The 20,869-nt window shown below is 38.2% G+C and overlaps 1 protein-coding gene across 5 annotated transcripts in view; it reads right to left on the bottom strand.

Annotated features, from left to right (window-relative positions):
• Positions 1 to 20,869, bottom strand: part of OCA2 (OCA2 melanosomal transmembrane protein) — a 452,195-nt gene that overhangs the window by 219,658 nt on the left and 211,668 nt on the right. For all 5 annotated transcript variants that reach the window (XM_060179243.1, XM_007533891.2, XM_060179245.1 and 2 more), the window contains one exon: positions 13,075 to 13,202. In XM_060179243.1, coding sequence (XP_060035226.1) covers positions 13,075 to 13,202 — 128 coding nt within the window. The remainder of the gene's footprint in view (positions 1 to 13,074; positions 13,203 to 20,869) is intronic.

Below are 20,869 nucleotides of genomic sequence, written 5' to 3'. Positions count from 1 at the left end.
TCCACAACTATGAAACCTTTAATTAACTTACTCAGACACAATCCAGGCAATAGTGAAAATTAATTTAGAAAGTACTGGGAGAGGGACCTCATAGCATAATATATAAAATGGTTAAACCAACAAGAATAAATATTGGAGAAATGAACCAAGACAAAAGTCCAGCTAAAAGCCCCCCAAAGGGAGAAGCACAAAATAATGAGGTCAACATCCAATCACTAGCTAAGGAAATAATCACAGGAGTGAGTAAAGAGTTTGAAAGAATTGTCACCAGAAATGGAGAAACAACAAATGAGATTCTGAAAGAAAACACTAATTATCTCAAGGTTATTAGAGAGCTGAAAGCTGAAATAGCTGAGCTAAGAACACAAGTAGATGAACAAGCTAAACAGGGTAACAAAATAGATGAACTCCAGAAAACAGTAGAGGGGAGAGAGAATAGAATCAATGAGGCTGAAAACAGAATTAACAAGATCAAGGAAGAATTAGAGACAACTAAAAAAGAAGTAAGAGATCTCAAAAAGAGATTAAGAGATACTGAAAACAACAACAGAGACCTACGGCATGACTTCAAAAGAAACAATATACACAGTATTGGCTTACCAGAGGAAGAAAGAGAGGGAGAGGAAGAAAGCATTCTTCCGGCCATAATAGCTGAAAACTTCTCTAGTCTAGACAACATCAAAGACATAAAGGTTCAAGAATCCCAGAGAGTCCCAAACAGAATTAACCCATACTTAAAGACACCAAGGCACATCATATTTAGAATAGACAGGAATAAGGATAAAGAAAGGATCCTAAAGGCTTCAAAAGAAAAAAAAAAAAAAAGAGTTACCTACAGAGGAAAACCCATAAGATTAGCAGCAGACTTCTCCACACAAACACTACAGGCCAGAAGAGAATGGTAAGATATCTATCGATATCTTCTGCTCAGTGAGAAAGGGTTTCAACCAAGACTACTATATCCTGCTAGACTGACATTCAGAATAGATGGAGGCATAAAAACCTTCTCAGACAAGCAACAGTTGAAGGAATCAATTATCACCAAGCTGGCCCTGAAAGAAATTCTGAAGTTCTGAAGTTCTGAAAGGTCTCCTATAAACAGACCACAATAAATAGGCCATACACTTTAATAATCTACAAGAATGGCGTTAAAATATCTTCAATTTTTGATATCAATAAATGTCAATGGCCTGAATTCACTTATTAAAAGACACAGAGTAGGAAGATGGATCAGAAAACACAACCCAACAATAAGCTGTCTACAGGAAATCCACCTAACTCAACAAGACAAACACAGACTTAAAATGAAAGGATGGAAAACTATCATACAAGCCAATGGACCACAAAAAATGGCAGGAACAGCTATTCTCATATCTGACATAATAGACTTTAAAATAGATATGATCAAAAAAGATAAGAATGGACATTATTTAATGCTCAGAGGATCAGGCAATAAAGAGGACTAAATAATTATTAACATATATGCACCCAAAGAGAAGCCATCTAAATATATCAAACATCTACTGAAAGAGCTACAGAAATATATTATCAGCAACACAGTCATAGTAAGGGACACCTCACTCTCTCAACTTGACAGATCATCCAGGCAGAAAATCAATAAAGACATAAAGGAGCTAAATGAGGAGATAAACTAGAACTGTCGAACATTTTCAGAGTCATTTATCCTAAGAAACTGGAATACACATTTTTCTCATGTCTACATGGGTTATTCTCAAGTATAGACCCTATGTTAGGCCACAATGACAGCATCAGCAAATTCAAGAGCATTGAAATCATCCCAAGCATATTCTCAGGCCACAGTGGAATTAAACTAACACTTAACAATCATCAAAAGATTAGTAATAGTCCCAAAATGTGGAAGCTCAAAAGTACACTCCTTAACAACTTCTGGGTCAAAGAGGAAATAAAGGAAGAGATCAAAATGTTTCAAGAGTTCAATGAAAATGAAGACACAAGTTATCAAAATATTTGGGACACAGCTAAGGCAGTGGTGAGAGGGAAGTTCATAGACATACAAGCACACATTAGGAAACAAGAAAAAGCACAAATAAACAACCTGATTACACATCTTAAGTACCTAGAAGAAGAAGAACAGAGGAACTCTAAAGCAACCAGAAGGACAGAAATCACTAAAGTTAAGGCAGAAATCAATAACATTGAAAATAAGAAAACCATACAAAAGATCAACGAAAGGAAACGGTTCTTCCAAAGAGTGAACAAAATTGATAAACTTTAGCCAGACTCACAAAACAAAAAAGGGAGAAGACCCAAATAAATATGATATTAAATAAAAGAGGAGATATCACAACAGACACTGCAGGATTCAACATATCATGTGAGGCTTCTATGAACAACTAGATGCCAGCAAGCTGGAGAACCTGGAAGAAATGGACAAGTTCCTAGATACCTACAAACTTACAAAACTATGTAGAGAGGAAGTCTATAACATGAACAGGCCCATCATAGCTAATGAAATTGAAACAGGTATCAAAAATCTTCCCAAAAATAAAAGTCCTGGACCAGATGGTTTTACAAATGAATTCTACATAGCCTTCAAAGAATAACTAATACCTCTACTTTTAAAAGTCTTCCAGAAGATTGAAGACACTGGAATACTCCCTTCCAGCTTCTATGAAGCCAACATCACTCTGATATCAAAAGTTGGCAGGGACAACACCAAAAAAGAAAACTACAGACCAATATCTCTGATGAACATATATGCTAAAATATTGAACAAAATTTTAGCCAACCAGATACAGCAGTATATTAAAAAGATTGTTCATCATGACCAAGTGGGGTTTATCCCAGGGAATCAAGATTGATTTAATATACGTAAATCAATCAACATGATCCACCACATCAATAAAAGCAAGACCAAAAACCACATGGTCATATCAATAGATGCAGAGAAAGCCTTTGACAAAATACAACACCCATTTATGATATAAACACTACAAAAAAATGGGAATAGATGGAAATTTCCTGGAGATAGTAAAGTCTATATATAGCAAACCTATAGCCAACATCATACTCAATGGTGAAAAACTGGAAGCATTTCCCCACAGATCAGGTACTAAACAGGGCTGCCAATTATCACCACTACTTTTCAACATAGTGTTGAAGGTTCTTGCCAAAGCAATCAGGCAGGAGCAAGGAATTAAAGGGATACAGATTGGAAGAGAAGAAGTCAAACTCTCCCTATTTGCAGATGACATGATAATATACATAGAAAAACCTAAGGAATGCAGCAATTATCTTTGGATATCATCAGTCAATGTAGTAAGGTATCAGGCTACAAAATTAACATTCAAAAGTCAGTGGCATTCCTCTATGCAAACACTAAGTTAGAAGAAGATGAAATCCAGAAATAACTTCCTTTTACTATAGCAACAAAAACAATAAAATATCTAGGAGTAAACATAACCAAAGAAATGAAAGACTTCTATACTGAAAATTATGAGTCACTACTCAAGGAAATTGAAAAAGACACAAAGAAGTAGAAAGATATTCCATGTTCATGGGTTGGAAGAATTAACATCATCAAAATGAATATATTACCCAGAGCCATATACAAATTTAATGCTTATCCCCATCAAGATCCCCAAAACACTTTTAGGAGAATAGAACAAATGCTACAAATGTTTTTCTGGAACCAGAAAAGACCTAGAATTACCAAAACAATCTTGAGAAAAAAGCAACAGAACTGGAGGCATCACATTCCCAGATCTCAGATTGTATTATAGGGTCACTGTCATCAAAACTGCTTGTTACTGGAACATGAATAGACACATTGTCCAGTGGAATAGAACAGAGAGCCCAGAAGTAAGCCCCCACACCTATGGACATCTAATCTTTGACAAAGGTGCCCAGACTATTCAATGGGGAAAGCAGAATCTCTTCAACAAATGGTGCTAGAAAAATTGGGTTGAAACAAGCAGAAGAATGAAATTGAACCACTATATTTCACCAAATACAAAAGTAAGTTCCACGTGGATCAAGGACTTAGAATGTTATACTAGAAACTTTCAGGTACTTAGAGAAAAATATTGACAGAATTCTTTTCTGCATACATTTTAAAGACATCCTAAGGAGCAAACACACCCATCCAAAAAGATCTGTGTACACATACGTTCTTGGCAGCACAAATTGTAGTAGCCAAAACCTGGAAGCAACCCAGGTGTCCAACAACAAATGAGTGGCTGAGCAAGTTGTGGTATATATATATATATATACAATGGAATACTATTCAGCTATTAAAAAGGTGACTTCATCGTTTTCAACTGATCTTGGATGGACCTTGAAAAATTCATGTTAAGTGAAATAAGTCAAAAACAGAAGGATGAATATGGGATAATTTCATTCTCTGACAGATGTTGAAAAAAAAAAAAAAGATCAGAAAAGAAAGCACAAGCAGAGCCTGAACTGAAACTGGTATATTGCACCAAAGTAAATGACTGTGGGGTGGAGAGAATACAGATCCAAGAAGAATGACAGAGGACCTAGTGGAGGTTGTGTTGTTATATGGAAAACTGTGAAATGTTACGCATGTACAAACTATTGTATTTACTGTGGAATTTAAAACATTAAAGAAATTTAAAAAATTATAAAAAAGAATAAAAATAAAGGGGGAGAGGGAAAGAGGGACAGAGGGAGGTAGGGAAGGAGGGAGGGAGGGAGAAAGAAAGAAAGGAAGGAGAAGGAAGGAAGGAAGGAAGGAAGGAAGGAAGGAAGGAAGGAAGGAAGGAAGGCAGGCAGGCAGGCAGGCAGGCAGGCAGGCAGGCAATCTTAGAGCCTGGGCAGTAACTTACCCAGCAGAGCACATACATCCCCTTGTGTTAGGACCAGGTTAGAGCCCCAGCTACCACATGTTGTCACTGAAGGAGGGAAGTTACATGAGCAGTGGAGTAGGACTGAGGTGTCTCTCCTTCTCTCTATATATCTCTCTCTATAGCTCTGTGTCTCTCATCCTCTGCCTAAAGGAAAATGAAATGGTTTCTGGGAGTAGTGGCACTAAGCCTCATGTGGTGGTAGAGAACAGAGGAGGAGGAGGAGAAAGACGAGAAGGAGGAGATGCTAGTATAGTATACACCAACCAATTGTGAGAATGGGGGATGAAACTGAAACTGAGGTGGTATGAGATGACATGTTTGAAGCTGAACCAAAGTTTTCATCATCACCACAACGCCAGTTCATCAAAAAGTTTATCATAACTCTGAGCAGTCAGTGAATAAGTAGGTCAGTAACTGAGGACTAGTGACATATGGATTAAGTATGGTAGTAACAGAAAATGACTGTCTGTTATTACAAAGCAGAAACAATACAACCTAAAAGGAGAGGTGATGGGAAGTGGAGAGCTAGTTCATTGGTTAAGGCTTGCACCCTGTCATATACAGGGTCCAAGTCTGAGCCCCAGTGCCCCATGTGTGGTTCTATGGCACTTAGGGAAGTTCTAGAGATATGGCACCTGTCTTGTTCTCTGATTCTCCCTCTATCTAAATAAAAAAAATATTCTAGAAGGTTCAGGTCCTGGAACATGATGACAGAGGACCTAGTGGGGGGGGTGTATTGTTATGTGAAAAGTTGGGAAATGTTATGCATGCACAAACTATTGTATTTACTGTCAACTGTAAAACATTAATTCCCCAACAAATAAATTTAAAAAACAATATTCTAGAGCAGTGAGCTCACCCATGTGTGAAGCCCAGACTCTTCCATAGAAAGAAAAGAGAGAGAAGACTTAGAAGATAACAGGAAAATCTCAGTGTTATATATACGAGTGTTACTAGGTAATAAAGGATATCTGGGGGAAAACTGAAAAATGAAACAGGATTTAAGTATAAAAGTATCCATTAGGCCAACATGACAGCCTTTCCCAAATAATACAAATAAGTCATTACTGAAATTCCAAGAAATACATATCTGGTAGAGCAATAAACATACCTCGCACAATAAACAAACAATATTTGTCAGAGTTAAGACTAAACTTATAAGTCCTGTCAATCAATACAAATAGGTTAAACTCAACTTTCAAAAAAAAAGTTTTCAATTAAGCATAAAATAACATTCACTTCTGTGTTATTTAGATGTATTCTTAAAAATAAGTTAATTTCAAGGAGTCCTTAGATTCCCCCATAGACAGTATAAGCCTAGAACTCTAGAACTCTAGAACCCTCTCTCCACTATCATTAGGAATATCATCATAAGCCCTTTTGTGGGCCTCTTCAAGACCTTACATTCACTCTGGTGGTGGGAATAGTGTGGAATTATACCCATTATCTCATAATTTTGTAGATCAACATTAAATCACTTACAAAGTTAAAAAAAAAAAAAAGATGATTCCAAAATGTTTAAAATAAAGGAATACAAAGAAGATGAAAACACATAAACAAAAAGCAGATGTGGCAATCTTGACATCAAAGTACATGTAACATAGGCTATTTTTATGCTAGAAGACACAATTTACAAGTAGATATAATGCTTACACACTAAGTGACAGAAAGGCAACTTTTATGAAGTCAAAACTACAGAAGATACAAAGATTCAAGGACTGAAAAACAATAACTGAAGACAAATATGCCACATCTAATGTAAGACCTATTGCATAAACAAAAAGAGAAATAATATTTAAACAACATAATCTATAGGTGTTATAAATTTATATTTAACTCCAAGCCCTGAAAATAGAGAATAAAAATTCTCAGTACTCATAGAACATTCTTAAAACGTCTTGACATATTAAGTTAAAAAACTCAGTTAGCTTGCATAAAATAGGAATATTTTTAAATAAAAAAAGATTATAATGCAATAGAATTAAAAAATCTCTAACAAAAAGTTAAAAAATACTCATTTATCTGAAAAATTTCAAAGATCTTCTATTACGGGACTGAGTGGAAGTGCACCTGGTACAGTGGGTACACGTTATCATGCACAGATTCATGCAGGGGAGAAGCTCTGTGAGCAGTGGAGTAGTACTGCAGGTGTCTCTCCTTTCTCCTTTTCTATCTCTGTTTCTTACTATATCAAAGGGAAAAAAAAGAACTTCTAATAAAAATCAACTTGAAGGGAAAATGCAAACAAAAATCATAATTTAAAAAATAATAACAATGGGGTGGGCGGTGGTGCACCTGGTTAAACTTACATAGTACTAAGTTCAAAGACCTATGCAGGGATCTGGGTTCAAGTCCCCGGCTCTCCACCTACAGAGGGGACACTTCACAAGAGGTAAAGCAAGTCTGCAGGTGTCTACAATTCCCTCTCCCTCTCTCTAACTCCCGTTTCCCTCTCAATTTCTCCGTATCCTGTCAAATAAAATGGAAAAAAATGGATTCCAGGAGCAATAGATTCATAGTACCAGCACCAAGTCCTAGCACTAATCCTGCAGGTAATAATAATAATAGTAGTAATAAAATAACAAAAAAGAAGGGGCTGGGTGGGAGTGTACCTAGTTCAATACACAAGTTACCATGGACAAGGATCCAAGTTCAAGCTTCAAGCCCTCAGTCCTCATCTGTAGGGCAGAAGCCTCACAAGTGATAAAGCAGAACTACAGGTTTCCTCCTTCTCTCTTCCTATCTGTCCCCTCCTTTTCTTTCAGTCTCTATAAATAAAGAAATGAATTAATAAAATAATACAAAAAGAATGACTCCTGAGGCAAAGAGGCAGGTATGTAAGGTTCGTGTGGTACATGCTTCACACTTTTCCATTTATACTGGGACTGGTTTGTTACATGTATAGATTGAATCAACATTTTAATTAAAATGACTAATGAAAATAATTAGAAGGTTCTGAGTGTTAACACATTATTCAGTACTTTTTAATGACCTCATTAGTGTAAGCAGCACTGCAACATTCACATTAATAAACTTAAAACTCACTAACTAGGACATGGCAAAACTAGAATCTGAACATGGATTGCTTTGATACTAAAGCTTATGCTCTCAAACATTATGCTAAATATAACCTGTTAACCTGAAATGGAAGGCTTGACCTGAGGTTGGTGTACACACACACACACACACACACACACACACACACACACACACTCACATATATACCAGTGCCCTATGGAGTCATACCCTATGGAATTCCCAGAATGGGAAAAATCTCCCACTCCATCTACTTCTATACTATGTCAGAGAAGGCATCCAGATACAAGGAAGTTCTGGATGATGAAGCTGTAAACTGGTCATGAAAAGAGGAGCAGAGTTATATATTGAATGAAGATGACTAGGAACAAAACTACAGCAGATGAAATAAAACTAAGTTGATAACATCTTAAAATGACTCATAACTGTTTTTGCCTGTTTTAAAAAATTATGATCAGAAGGGGTATCCCAGTTAATTGTTTCCTTTGGGTTCAAATTCTGTCCAAAGAAATACTGGGCTACCTTGCAGTAGTTCCCTGGAAAGGGAATTCTATTCATGGTCTTTGTTAAGATTAGACTTAGAAAAAAAAAAAAAAGATTAGACTTAGAAACTTCATGGATCCTAAACCCTCAGCATTCTAGGCTACTCTAAACTTCCTAGAAAAACCACAATTTGTACACTGCTTAAAGCAATCCTCAAAATGTAGTCATAAGAAAAAAAAATACATATCTCAATCCTCTTTTGATGCTCTAGACTAATACTATTGTGTCAGTAAGATACAGTAATTGTGATAGAATAGTACATTATACTGAGGAGTTAGTTCAAATCATAGGGGTTGAGAATGAAAGACATAATGTAATATAACCCTAAAGGGACAGGGCTAAATGACATGAACCTAGAGGGAGGCAGTGACTTGAAACTGATAAATTGAGTTAGACAACAGTAATAACTCTGTGCTCTGGTTAGGAATTGCTTTGCAAGGAACAAGTTAATATAATAAAACTGTATAAAGAAATCAAGCAGAGACTCATACCTTGAACTCACTCCTGCTCACATTGCTCCTTCAAGATAATGAGGATGGCTAAGATCTGTTACAATCATTGTTTTAGGAGAAAATTCACCCAAAGTTCATCATGATCCTGGAGTTCATGATTCAGGAGAGAGGATGATCTGATGGTCTCAGACACCATCCTGTTTTCCCCAGAATCCATCTCTGGGTTTAGCAATACTTCCCTTCTATCAGTTTAAATATTCCCAGAAACAAGGAAATTGAGAGACTTTTGACTCTAATAAAAATAAAGCAGTAATAAATAAGCCTTCTAACTTCCTGCAGAAGTGGATGTAACAATACTTGACTTTCTGCAGCACTGGGTGGTAAGCTCAAAGCTGAACTTCCAATCACTTAACTGTAGTCAGCAACCATTCCTGTTGGTTTCCTCACCCAGACTCCATTTCAATTTTAGTTTAGTTACTAAAATTAGATCTAGTTACTAGATCTATTTCTGAGTTATTTTTGATTATTAGAAAGTGGAACCCTTTCCAGGCTAGTTTTGTTAATTTCAGACACAGATGAAGTCTATTTTTTTTAGATATCTTTATATAGTTGTCAGAAAACTTTTACAAAATCAGTACGAGTAAAGTTTGTAAAATTATACTCTGAATTATTGTGATGAGTTTAATCTATTCAGAGACAAATCCTAAAGAAACAGCTAGATAAGTCTCTCAATTTAGTGTTTACCTGCAGAAACTACTTGGTTCCTATCACTAGGACAGAACTGCCAAACAATGAGTATAATGAGAAGAAACTGAGACATAACAGCCTTTCCCAATATCAAGGTACTTAATCAGTTTGATTCACTAAATTGCCCAGATAAAAACAAAAGGCAGTTATAGGAAATTAAATGAGCTATAAAGGAAATATAAGAAAAATAAAGAATGCAGAAGTCCAAAATAATATACAAATAATTATCTAGGAGGATGAGCATTATACAGCTCTTTTCAAAAAATAATCATTAGAGGTCTGGTAGTGGTACATCTAGTTAAGCACATATATTACCTTGCACAAGGACTTGGTTTTGAGCCCCTTATCACCCCACACACACACACACACACACACACACACACACACACCGGGGTATGCTTCAGGAACAGTGAAGCAAGTATGCAAGTGTCTCTCTGTCTCTTTCCTTCTCTATGTCCCCTCCCTTCTCAATTTCTCTCTGTCCTATCAAGTATAATAGATATTTTAAAAAGAAAGACAAGTATGGAGGGAGGGGGAAATATAGCTGCTGGGAGTAGTGGTGGATTTGAAATGCTGGCACCGAGTCACAGTGATAAGACTGGCAGCAAAACAAAACAACAGTCGTTGGCCTCATTCATGGTCATAACAGATCCAGTCTAGGATATAGCTCAGAGAGGGGGAGGGGAGTTACATAGCTCCCACCGCCTCTTGGAACATCTGCTGAGGATTATAACAATTTTGAACTACAGTGGGTATTTTAATTATCACTCTGCTCTCACACAAAGAAATTGGAGAATAAAATTAACACTAGAAAATGCTGACTAGCTGATGTACCTAAGTGCACAGAAGGAAAGGGAAAAAAAGTTTGAAATATCATGGTATTTGTAAAACATGCCAGATCAATTTTAAAGACCATACTAATGGTTTTACTTTGCTGCAGACTACTTTGCCATGTTCCTAGGAGATAAATGACCTTTGAAAGACCCCTTTAGGAAATCTAGCTACTGAAGTAAATCATGTTGCTTTGCAATTATTTCTAGCCAGTCATTGGCCTCTAAAGAGAAAACATAAACCAAAAAAAGGTTTAATTTTAGAACATCCACATGAAGAGTTCTGCAGTTCCATTCCCCAGAAATTGGCCTAAGGGTGTACAGTCAGTTGTAAAATAAAATTTGGTACAAAGAGGATGAATTTGCAGAGGTTCTGAGCCCACCATAAGAATATATAAACTCCTGTGGCTGGATGGTGGTGCACCTGGTTGAGTGCACACATTACAGTGTGCAAAGTCCTGGGCTCAAGCGCCCAGTCACCACCTGCAGGGGGGAACTTCATAAGTGATGAAGCAAGGTTGTAGGTGTCTCTCTCCCTTTCTCCCTTCCTCTACCCTCTAGATTTCTCTGTCTCTATTCAAAATAAATAAAAATATTAATATTTTGTCCTTTGGGACAAAATGGATGGAACTGGAGGTAAGTGAAGAAATTACAGACAACTATCAGATGGTTTCACTCATATGTGGGTTTTAGAGATCTGATTTACATGAACTTGCCAAAAAAAATAAAAAATCCAAACAAAACAGAAGCAAGTAAACTGTAAGACTTGTGAGAATTATGGTGGTTATCACTGACAGGTGAGAGGGTGAGGATACAGAACTTTGGTGGTAGGTGTGGTGTAGAAATATACAATGTAATCTTACAGTCTTGTAACAAAATATTAACAATAAATAAAAAAATTATTTTAAGAAAAGAATATATAAACTTCCCTTTTGGTTCTGAAAGGCCCTGCATAAATTTGTGGCTTCTCTCTTCCAATCTACATTCCAGCCCTTGCTAGAACAAGAAGAGATGGAACCTAGAAAATACAAAAAAGGGGACTGGGTGGTGGCCCACTCCATAATGTGTACATATTACCTGGGTTCAGACCCTGATCCCCACCTATAAGAGGGATGCTTCACATGTGGGGAAGCAGGTCTGCAGGTATGCTTCTTGCCCTCTAGCTCCCCCTCCTATATCAATTTCTGTCATAGAAAGGAAAAATATCTTTTAAAAAGTCTTTTCCTCTTAATTTGTATTTTCTAACACTTAGGACAATGTCTGTCTCAGAGATAACACATGTTGAACCAAAAAAATATACATCTAATGTTTGGCCTGGGAGTAATGCAATGGACAAAATCTTGAATTCACAAACATAAGGTTCTAAGTTATATCCCTCCCACTGAATGTGTCAGAATGATGCTCTCATTCTAGTTCTATTTCTCCTAATATACATATATATATTAAATCACTAATTAATTATATATTAAAAAGAGTATATGAGATATATACTCAATGGCATACTATTTTACAATTTCTAAAACTAATATTATGCCCCTGAGGATAAAATGGATGAAACTGGAGGTCATTATGCTTACTAAGTAAGAAGGTGAAAGACAACTAACAGATGGTTTTGCTTATATGTGGAATATAGAGAATTGAAACAAATGAATTTGCTATAGATAAATGTACATATACATAGTCAAACTGCTGTTTCTAAGACTATGTGAACTATTAATATGTCAGTTATTGGCTCAGAGGAAAGGGACACATAACTAGGGTGGAGGTTTGGTGTGGAACTATACCTCTTATAATTTTATAATCCTGTAAACTACAACTAAATCACTAGTAAAAATGAAATATTTTTTAAAAGTTCAGAATGTTCTCATCATACATACATCCAAAAAATGAATTGTATTTTTACATAATGGCACTGTACAATCAGAATATAAAACTAAGCCAATTAATGCATTCAAAATTAGCATTAAAGAATACAACATAGCTATAATTTAGCATAAAAATGCAGAACTTATAACTGCCCTTCAAAACATAGCAGTATGAAAATGAAAAGGAACTCAAGGGTATTTAAAATGACATAAATGTCTTTTATGACTCAATAAAAGGGCAACAAAGGGACAATCAAAGGACTGGATGGTGGTACATTCAGTTAAGCACACATATACTAAGCACAAGGACCCACACAAGAATCCAGCTTTGAGCCTGACTCCCCATCTTCAGGGGGGGTTGGAGGGGGGAAGCTTCACAAGTGGTGAAGCAGACTGCAGGTTTCTATGTTTCTGTCTACCTCTCTAGCTTCCCCTCTTCTCTTGATTTCTCTCTGTCCTGTCCAATAAAATGGGGGGCAGGGGAAGAATAGCCACCAGGAACTGTGGATTCATAGTGCCTACACTGAGCCCTAGCAATAACCTTGGAGGCAAAAACAAATTTTAATTTTTTTTTAAAGGCAACCAACCCAACTGAGGAATACTGAAAAGACTTGAGTTGAGCTTTACCCTCTTTCTAGAGAAAAGAAAAAAAATGTATATATCCACCAGAAACAGTGGAATTGAGCAGGCATTGAGTCCCAGCATGAACAAAAAGGTAAAGGATAATATTACAAAAGCTCTTAAATCTTACCTCCATCAGAACAAAGAGTGCAGCAAAGAATAGAAGGGTTGCCCATTCCACTCTGTGTAGAATTATCTCAAAATCATGGATATCAGCTAAAATTAGCAGCCAGATGGCACCCAGAATAGCAATCCACCCTGAAAAATAAATGAATGGACATTCAGATGTGGTTCTGTTGTTAACACACTAACTTTGCATCTTCCTATTGCTTGTTTTTAATTGATAATAATCAAAAATCTGCAAGCTTAACATATTTTAAATGTATAATTTATTTTGACTCATTTACACTCACAGATATACTCTACAAATCAAAACAATGAAATGAGCACATCCCTTCAGAAACTGAATAAACCTGTGTTCTTGTAATGCCTCTAGCACGTCCTGTCATGGCACCCCCATGAGATCATTCACCTTTCTTTCATTGCTGATTAGTTCATAATTTTTTTTATATTTCTTATAAATGCTCTCCTACAGCATGAACTTCATGTATTTGCTCTATTCAGCAAATCTTACTAAGCCTTCAATGTTGCTGGGCAGATCAATAGCCAATTCATTTTTTATTTTATCATCAGTAAATGTACTGCTGGTGGGAATGTAAAGGAATGTGAAAAAGTTTAGTGGTAACTCAAAAAACCTAACTACAGAATCACCAGATGGGCCGGCAATTCCACCCCCAGTCACATATCCAAAAGAACCCAAACCAGGGATACAAACAGATGTTTTTATACCAGTTTTCACAGCAGCATTAGTCAGAACATCCAAAAGGTAGAAGATATCTATATCCATCAACAAATAACTCAATAAAGAAAATGGAGTTGAGATACACAATAGGAGGAAATAAATGAGTTATTTTCCACCAGCATGATAACCGGGCACTCTGAGTCTATAGGATCCCATTGCTCTGGTACTGATCATTTTTGTTTTGTTTTTAGATTGAAGGTGTAAGACAGAAAAGAAGAAAGAGAGAGAGGGGCAGAGAAAGGAGAGGTGCCACAATATTTCTCCACTGTTCATGAAACTCCCCTAAAGCAGATGCTCCCATGTGAAAAAAAAGCCAGAGACAGTAAAAAAAAAAAAAAAAATCAAGTATTGTACAATTCCACTTAAATAGTATGTCTGGAATATCATGGTGATGATAGATTAGTGGTTACCATGGGATGAGGGTGAGTGGAAGAGAATGAGGAGTCATTGCTTAATGGTTAAAGAATTTTTGTTTGGGTTAATAGGATGTTTTAGAAGCAGATCACCACGTTGACTATATAACAACCTGAGTAGAGTTAATGTCACTGAATTTCGCATTTAAAAAAATGGAGCAAATGCCAAATTTCAAGTGATTTGTTTGAGATAGTGAAAAATGAAGGAAGGATGAAGCCCTGTTTGGGAGGCGCATTGCCATTCAGAATGTGGGAGACCTGAGTATAGGTGTGAAAGAGTTTGTCCCACAGACAGAAACCACTGTGGTTTTCTAGGAAAAGAAGCTGTAAAGCCCAGCTTATCTATAATATGCCTGAATAAGCTTCCAAACATTCTCTGAACTCCCCAGAGCTCCCCACACATAGTGAAGAAAGGAATACTACTCAGCTGTTAAAATGATGACATCATCTTCTTTGTCTCATCTTGGGTGAAGCTTGAAGGAATCTCATTAAGTGAGATAAAGCCAGAACAAGAAGGATGAATAACACAGGACCTCATTTATAGGAGGAACTTAAGAAACAAGAATAGAAAGGGAAAACACAAAGTCAAGCTTGGACTGGCTTGGTGTATTGCACCAAAGCAAAGGACTCTGGGAAAGGAGGACAGAGGGTAATGAGGAGTGGAGAGATTTGGGGTCCTAGTATCTGGTGGTGGGAATGAACTGAAGTTGGGGGTAGAAATGTATTGCAGATACCTGTCATGAAGAAATTTTAAAAATGTACCCACGTGTCAACAACTGTACACTACGTATGTTTTGTTTTGTGTTGTTTTGTTTTGTTTTGTTTTGTTTTGTTTTACCAGAGCACTACTCAGTTCTTGCTTATGGTGGTGAGAGAGATTGAACCTAGGACCTTGGAGTCTCGGGAAAGAAAGTCTTTTTGCATAACTATTATGCTATCTCCCCTCCCCTCAACTACAAACCATTAACCCCCTAATAAAAAGTCAAATAGACACTCCTTTAACAGATGCATTACATCTGGTGGTAAATTCCTTCATTGTTCCCCTAAATACACATTACCATACTGTCTTTTTATATATTTTTTTAATCTCAGTAAGAAAAAAGACACCAATCTGCACATGCCCTAATGCTTTTTTTTACAACCAGGAAAAGCATCTCATTGTTTGCTTAGCTGTATAGTGGGGTGGGTAGGGAAAGATAATCAGAAGAACGTGTGATCTAGGTACGACTTAGAAAGAAAGAGAAGGCAGGACCATAGGGGGAAAAATGAGTAGGGGCCAGGTGATGGCACACCTGATTAAGTTCACACATTACAGTGAGCAAAGACCCAGTTCAAGCCCCTGGTCCCAACCTGCAGGTGGAAAGCTTCATGAATGGTGAAGTAGGGCTGCAGGTGTCTCTCTCCCTCTCTATCTCCCCCTTCCTCTCGATTTCTCTCTGTCTCTATCCAAAAATAAATGAATAAAAATGTTTTTTAAAAAAGAAAAAAGTGGGCAAATATATATAAATATAGATAGTTTTAATAGTCAACCCATATCTGTGATCTTGGGGGAACTAATGCAGTTTCCAATGGAGGCAATGGGGGCATAGAACTCTGATGGTGGGAAATTTGTGGAATTATACCTATGCTATCTTATAATTTTGTAAATCAATACTAAATCACTAAAAAAAAATTAAAAAGAATTCCTAAGAGTCAGTAAAAAAATAATAACCCAAAATATTTCCCAGAATTCTATGAGAATTTCTAATCAGAACAGGAAGATGAGTATGCTCTGGGACTCTCTTCATAGTTCTATTTTCCCCTTAGTCTATGTGGAGGCCAGATTTTTCTTCTTGTCAAAATTCCTGTCATAGCATCAATCCAGTTTCAGAAAAGGTTCTGCTTCACAAATAGGTCATGTCAGAAAGGAACTCTTTAATGATTGACTTCTGATTGAAGCCTCACCTCAGCCCTGCAAAGAGCCTTACACCCCACCTCCACCCCTTGATTTTAATTGTGTGGCTTGCAGGGCTAGTGGCACTAATCAGACTGCTCAGGAACAAGCATGTCCACTGATGCCATCAGGACCTTCACTGAGGAGTCCAACAGCTGCTTCCAACAGGACCCCAGGTCACTTTCAGCAACATTTCATTCTGTTCTGTCTGGGTGCTGGCTGTGACAGTGACAAAGATGAATTCAAAGTGAATTCTGTCATAGCATCCAGGGAGGGAAGCCTGCTGGCTGGTGGGACCATCACAATTTCCAGCTTCACATTCGATTACCAAGTCTAACAACACACCATGGAGGCGTCTCAAGAAATTAAAAGTCCAGTTGTATGGAAAGGAGTCAGGCTAAACAGACACAATTAGCTGAACTGTCTGAACATCCTGTGGTGTTTCTAACAACCCTCTCATTGAACAGGTATTCAGCTCTCACCAAAAGTCCTTAAAAAGGAAATCTTCCCTTTCTTATTCACATTTCCAAAAGGGCTGAGTTTTGATACAGAATGAAAAGTCAAATAGGCCACTTGTCCTGCATTCCTAAGTCCCTGGAGGATATGATTTAAAAGAGGACAGGACAGAGATTTGTGCCATACACTGAGCAGCTTCATTGGCACAGAACTCCCCTTGTCCAGCCCATTAATCCTAGAGATCAGCTGGCTTTCTACAAACCCCACAGCTCATGGGGTAAAACCAGGATTCAGTTCCCAGCCTGTGAGGATTTTTTTTTTCCACTCCACCAACTTGGGTTTTTCTTGTGTTCAGTCAGTCTCTGGATGGAAGACTTTCACAGCTCCAAAAAGTTGTTTCATACATGCTCCTTGCTCTGGACATTTTTGCACTGATGCTGATCCAAGGTAAAACCATGCTGAAGAATCCCCTCCCTTTCATTAAGATGAACTGATCATCTTATTTGTCTCGTGTCACATAGGATGTACCTCTGGTGATTGTCTCAACCTGACTCATGTTCATTCCTCAACCCAGCAAAACTCTCACATGTGCTGTGACTACGTAAAGTATAAGTCACCCTATCTCCCTTTGGTTTGTATCTCATATGCATTGGCTATGAAATGCCTCAAATAGGTGAGATTTACCACACAGGACTTTTATTTAATCCACAAGTAGTTTCAGTGGTGGTGGTGGTGATATGTGTGTTGGGGGGAGATGAGGAGGATCTTGCACATGCGTAATTTTACTGCTCCTGAACACTTTTAAACAATCAATGAGAGAGACAGAGAGTAGAAAGGAAGAGAAAGAAGAAAAGTGGGGAAGAGGAAGGAGAGGAGGGAGTCAGAGATGTAGAGAAAGGGGAGATACACCTTAGCACTAAATACTCTTCTGTAGCCATTGTACTTTTTTTAATGCATTGTTAATTTTTGTCTTTATTCCTTCGTTTATTGGATAGAGACAGCTAGAAATCAAATGGAAGGAGGAGATAGAGAGGGAAACAGAGAGACACCTGTAGCCCTGCTTCACCTCTCACAAAGCTTTCCTCTTGCAGGTGGGGGTAGGGGAGCTCGAACCTAGGTCCTTGTGCATTGTAACATGTGCTCAACCAGGTGTGCCACCACTGGGACCCACCATAGCATTTTCTTTTTTTTTTTATTATTATTATTTTTTTTTTATTTTTTTATTAAAGAAAGGATTAATTAACAAAACCATAGGGTAGGAGGGGTGCAACTCCACACAATTCCCACCGCCCAATCTCCATATCGCACCCCCTCCCCCATAGCTTTCCCATTCTCTATCCCTCTGGGAGCATGGACCCAGGGTCATTGAGGGTTGCAGAAGGTAGAAGGTCTGGCTTCTGTAATTGCTTCCTCGCTGAACATGGGCGTTGACTGGTCAGTCCATACTCCCAGTCTGCCTCTCTCTTTCCCTAGTAGGATGGGTCTCTGGGGAAGCTGAGCTCCAGGACACATTGGTGGTGTCTTCAATCCAGGGAAGTCTGGCCGGCATCCTGATGACACCTGGAACCTGGTGACTGAAAAGAGAGTTAACATACAAAGCCAAACAAATTGTTGAGCAATCATGGACCCAAAGCTTGGAAAAGTGGAGAGGAAGTATTAGGGAGGTACTCACTGTAAACTCTAGTATACTTCTGCTTTCTTACTTTGGTGCCATACTCCAAACTCAGTCAATTTCTGCTTTGCGTTTCTACTTCTTTTTTTTTTTTTTTTACATGCATAACATTCCCCAGATTCCCATTTAGCAATACAACCCCCACTATTTCATTCATCATTTTTCTTGGACCTGTATTCTCCCCACCCACCCACCCACCCCATAGTCTTTTACTTTGGTGTAATACTCCAATTCCATTTCAGGTTCGACTTGTGTTTTCTTTTCTAATCTTGTTTTTCAACTTCGGCCTGAGAGTGAGATCATCCCATATTCATCCTTCTGTTTCTGACTTATTTCACTCAACATGATTTTTTCAAGGTCCATCCAAGATCGGCTGAAAATGGTGGTCACCATTTTTTACAGCTGAGTAGTATTCCATTGTGTATATATACCACAACTTGCTCAGCCACTCATCTGTTGTTGGACACCTGGATTGCTTCCAGGTTTTGGCTATTACAAATTGTGCTGCCAAGAACATATGTGTACACAGATCTTTTTGGATGGATGTGTTGGGTTCCTTAGGATATATCCCCAGGAGGGGAATTGCAGGGTCATAGGGTAGGTCCATTTCTAGCCTTCTGAGAGTTCTCCAGACTGTTCTCCACAGAGGTTGGACCAATTGACATTCCCACCAGCAGTGCAGGAGGGTTCCTTTGACCCCACACCCTCTCTAGCATTTGCTGCTGTTACCTTTTCTGATGTGTGACATTCTCACAGGAGTGAAGTGATATCTCATAGTTGTCTTGATTTGCACCATAGCATTTTCTATGTGGTGCTGGAACTTGAACCTAGGTCCTACACAAGGCAAGGCAGGCATCCCACTCAATGAAACTTTCTTTCTGGTCCTCCGCAGGGTAGTTGTAAACTTTCCACTGAATCTGCCATGTACCTAAATACTGAGCAAGTTTCCTCCTGGAATGCTCCCTCCACAGCTGGGTGGGTAATTAGGGCTGGCCTGCTGGACGGAACTGGATTAGCAGTTACAATGAGCTGAGTCACTGAAGAATTTAGTTTGATTTTCATGCACACATAGGTCAAGTGTCTGCCACCAAAGGAAGGAGCATCCCACTACCTGCACAATGATTACATAGAATACATAGACTTCCTCTCATAAGGAAAGTCCTTTGTGTTTCCTTTTAAAGCCCTTCAGAAGCAAGACCATCATCCTGTGTTTTCTCCAGCTGCTAAGCAATCAGCCTAAACAGGCCTAAACTAACCTAAACTTTGCCTTCATGTTGTACTCAATCACATAACAGGAACTATTTCCAAGATTCTGTCTACATAAGATGACTCAGTCCTTACAATCACAGAGGCTCAGAGTAGGTATCCATGGTTATTATATACTCAGTACTGGAAATGAAGCTTAGGACCAGAGTAATCTGTTCCATATTCCCATTCTCCAGATGGGGAAGTGACTGTAAAACACCAAGGTCCTGGCAATGGCTATTATATCAAAGCTCAAAATAAATCTCAAGGCTTCCTTTCCGTAGTAATCAGACCCAGGAAACACTATAAATGCATAAAGTCAGTAGTTTAAAAGATTAGAAAGAATAAAGTGAATTAAAACATTAGTGATTCTGATGCCAAACATTCTGCCTCAAATAGTTTTCCACCGGTACTGTTAGATGAACATAGGAGCAGTGGACACTGCTGAGTTACCCATTCCTGTCCATGCTACACCATCCCTAACCACGCTCTGCTCTGGAGGCTGACATGTGGGTCTCAACATAGCCATTAATCCAGCTGGACTGTGGCAAAGGGGATCCCCAATAGAGATGGAGTTGGGGCAAGGGAACACACCAGATACTTATTATTTACATTCCTCCCTATGTAGCTTTTGTTTTAATATTTATTTATTTATTGGATAGAAACAGCCAGAAATAGAGAATAAAGGGAAGGGGAGAGAAAGAGAGAGATCTGCAGCACTACTTCACCACTTGCAAAGCTTCCCCTGTGCAGGAAGGAACTGTGGGTTTGAACCCAGGTCCTTGCTCATTGTAACACATGCACCACTTCCTGGCTCCCCTACATAGTTTTCTTTTTCTAATCTTTATGTACTTGTTGGATAGAAATACCCAGAAATCAATAATGGGGTGATAGGGAAAGAGAAAGAAAGATAACTACAGCCCTGTTTCACCACTTGCAAAGCTTCTCCCCTCCCCTGCCCTCCCACAGATGGGAAGCAGGGGCTCAAACCCTGGTCCTTGTACATTGTAACAGGTGTGCTCAACCAGGTGCACTACCACCGGCTCTCTCTACATGGTTTTTGGTGATGGTCACAAAGCTCTTTTTTAATTTTTTTATTATTTTATTTATTTATTTATTTATTTATTTGATAGAGATAGCCAGAAATTGAGAGGAGGGGGGTGATAGGGAGAGAGAAAGAGAGACACTAGCAGCCCTGCTTCACCACTCACAAAGCCTTCCCCCTGCAGGTGGGAACGAGGGGCTTGAACCTGGGTCCTTGCACACTGTGATGTGTGCCCTTAACCAAGTGTACCACTACCTGGTTCAGCCCCTCATAAAGCTCTCTCTTTTTTTTTTTTAGAC

Source organism: Erinaceus europaeus, chromosome 20, assembly GCF_950295315.1.
Source record: "Erinaceus europaeus chromosome 20, mEriEur2.1, whole genome shotgun sequence".
Lineage (NCBI taxonomy): Eukaryota > Metazoa > Chordata > Mammalia > Eulipotyphla > Erinaceidae > Erinaceus > Erinaceus europaeus.
Note: the sequence above shows the minus strand (reverse complement) of the source record. Positions and strands in the feature narration are given on the sequence as shown.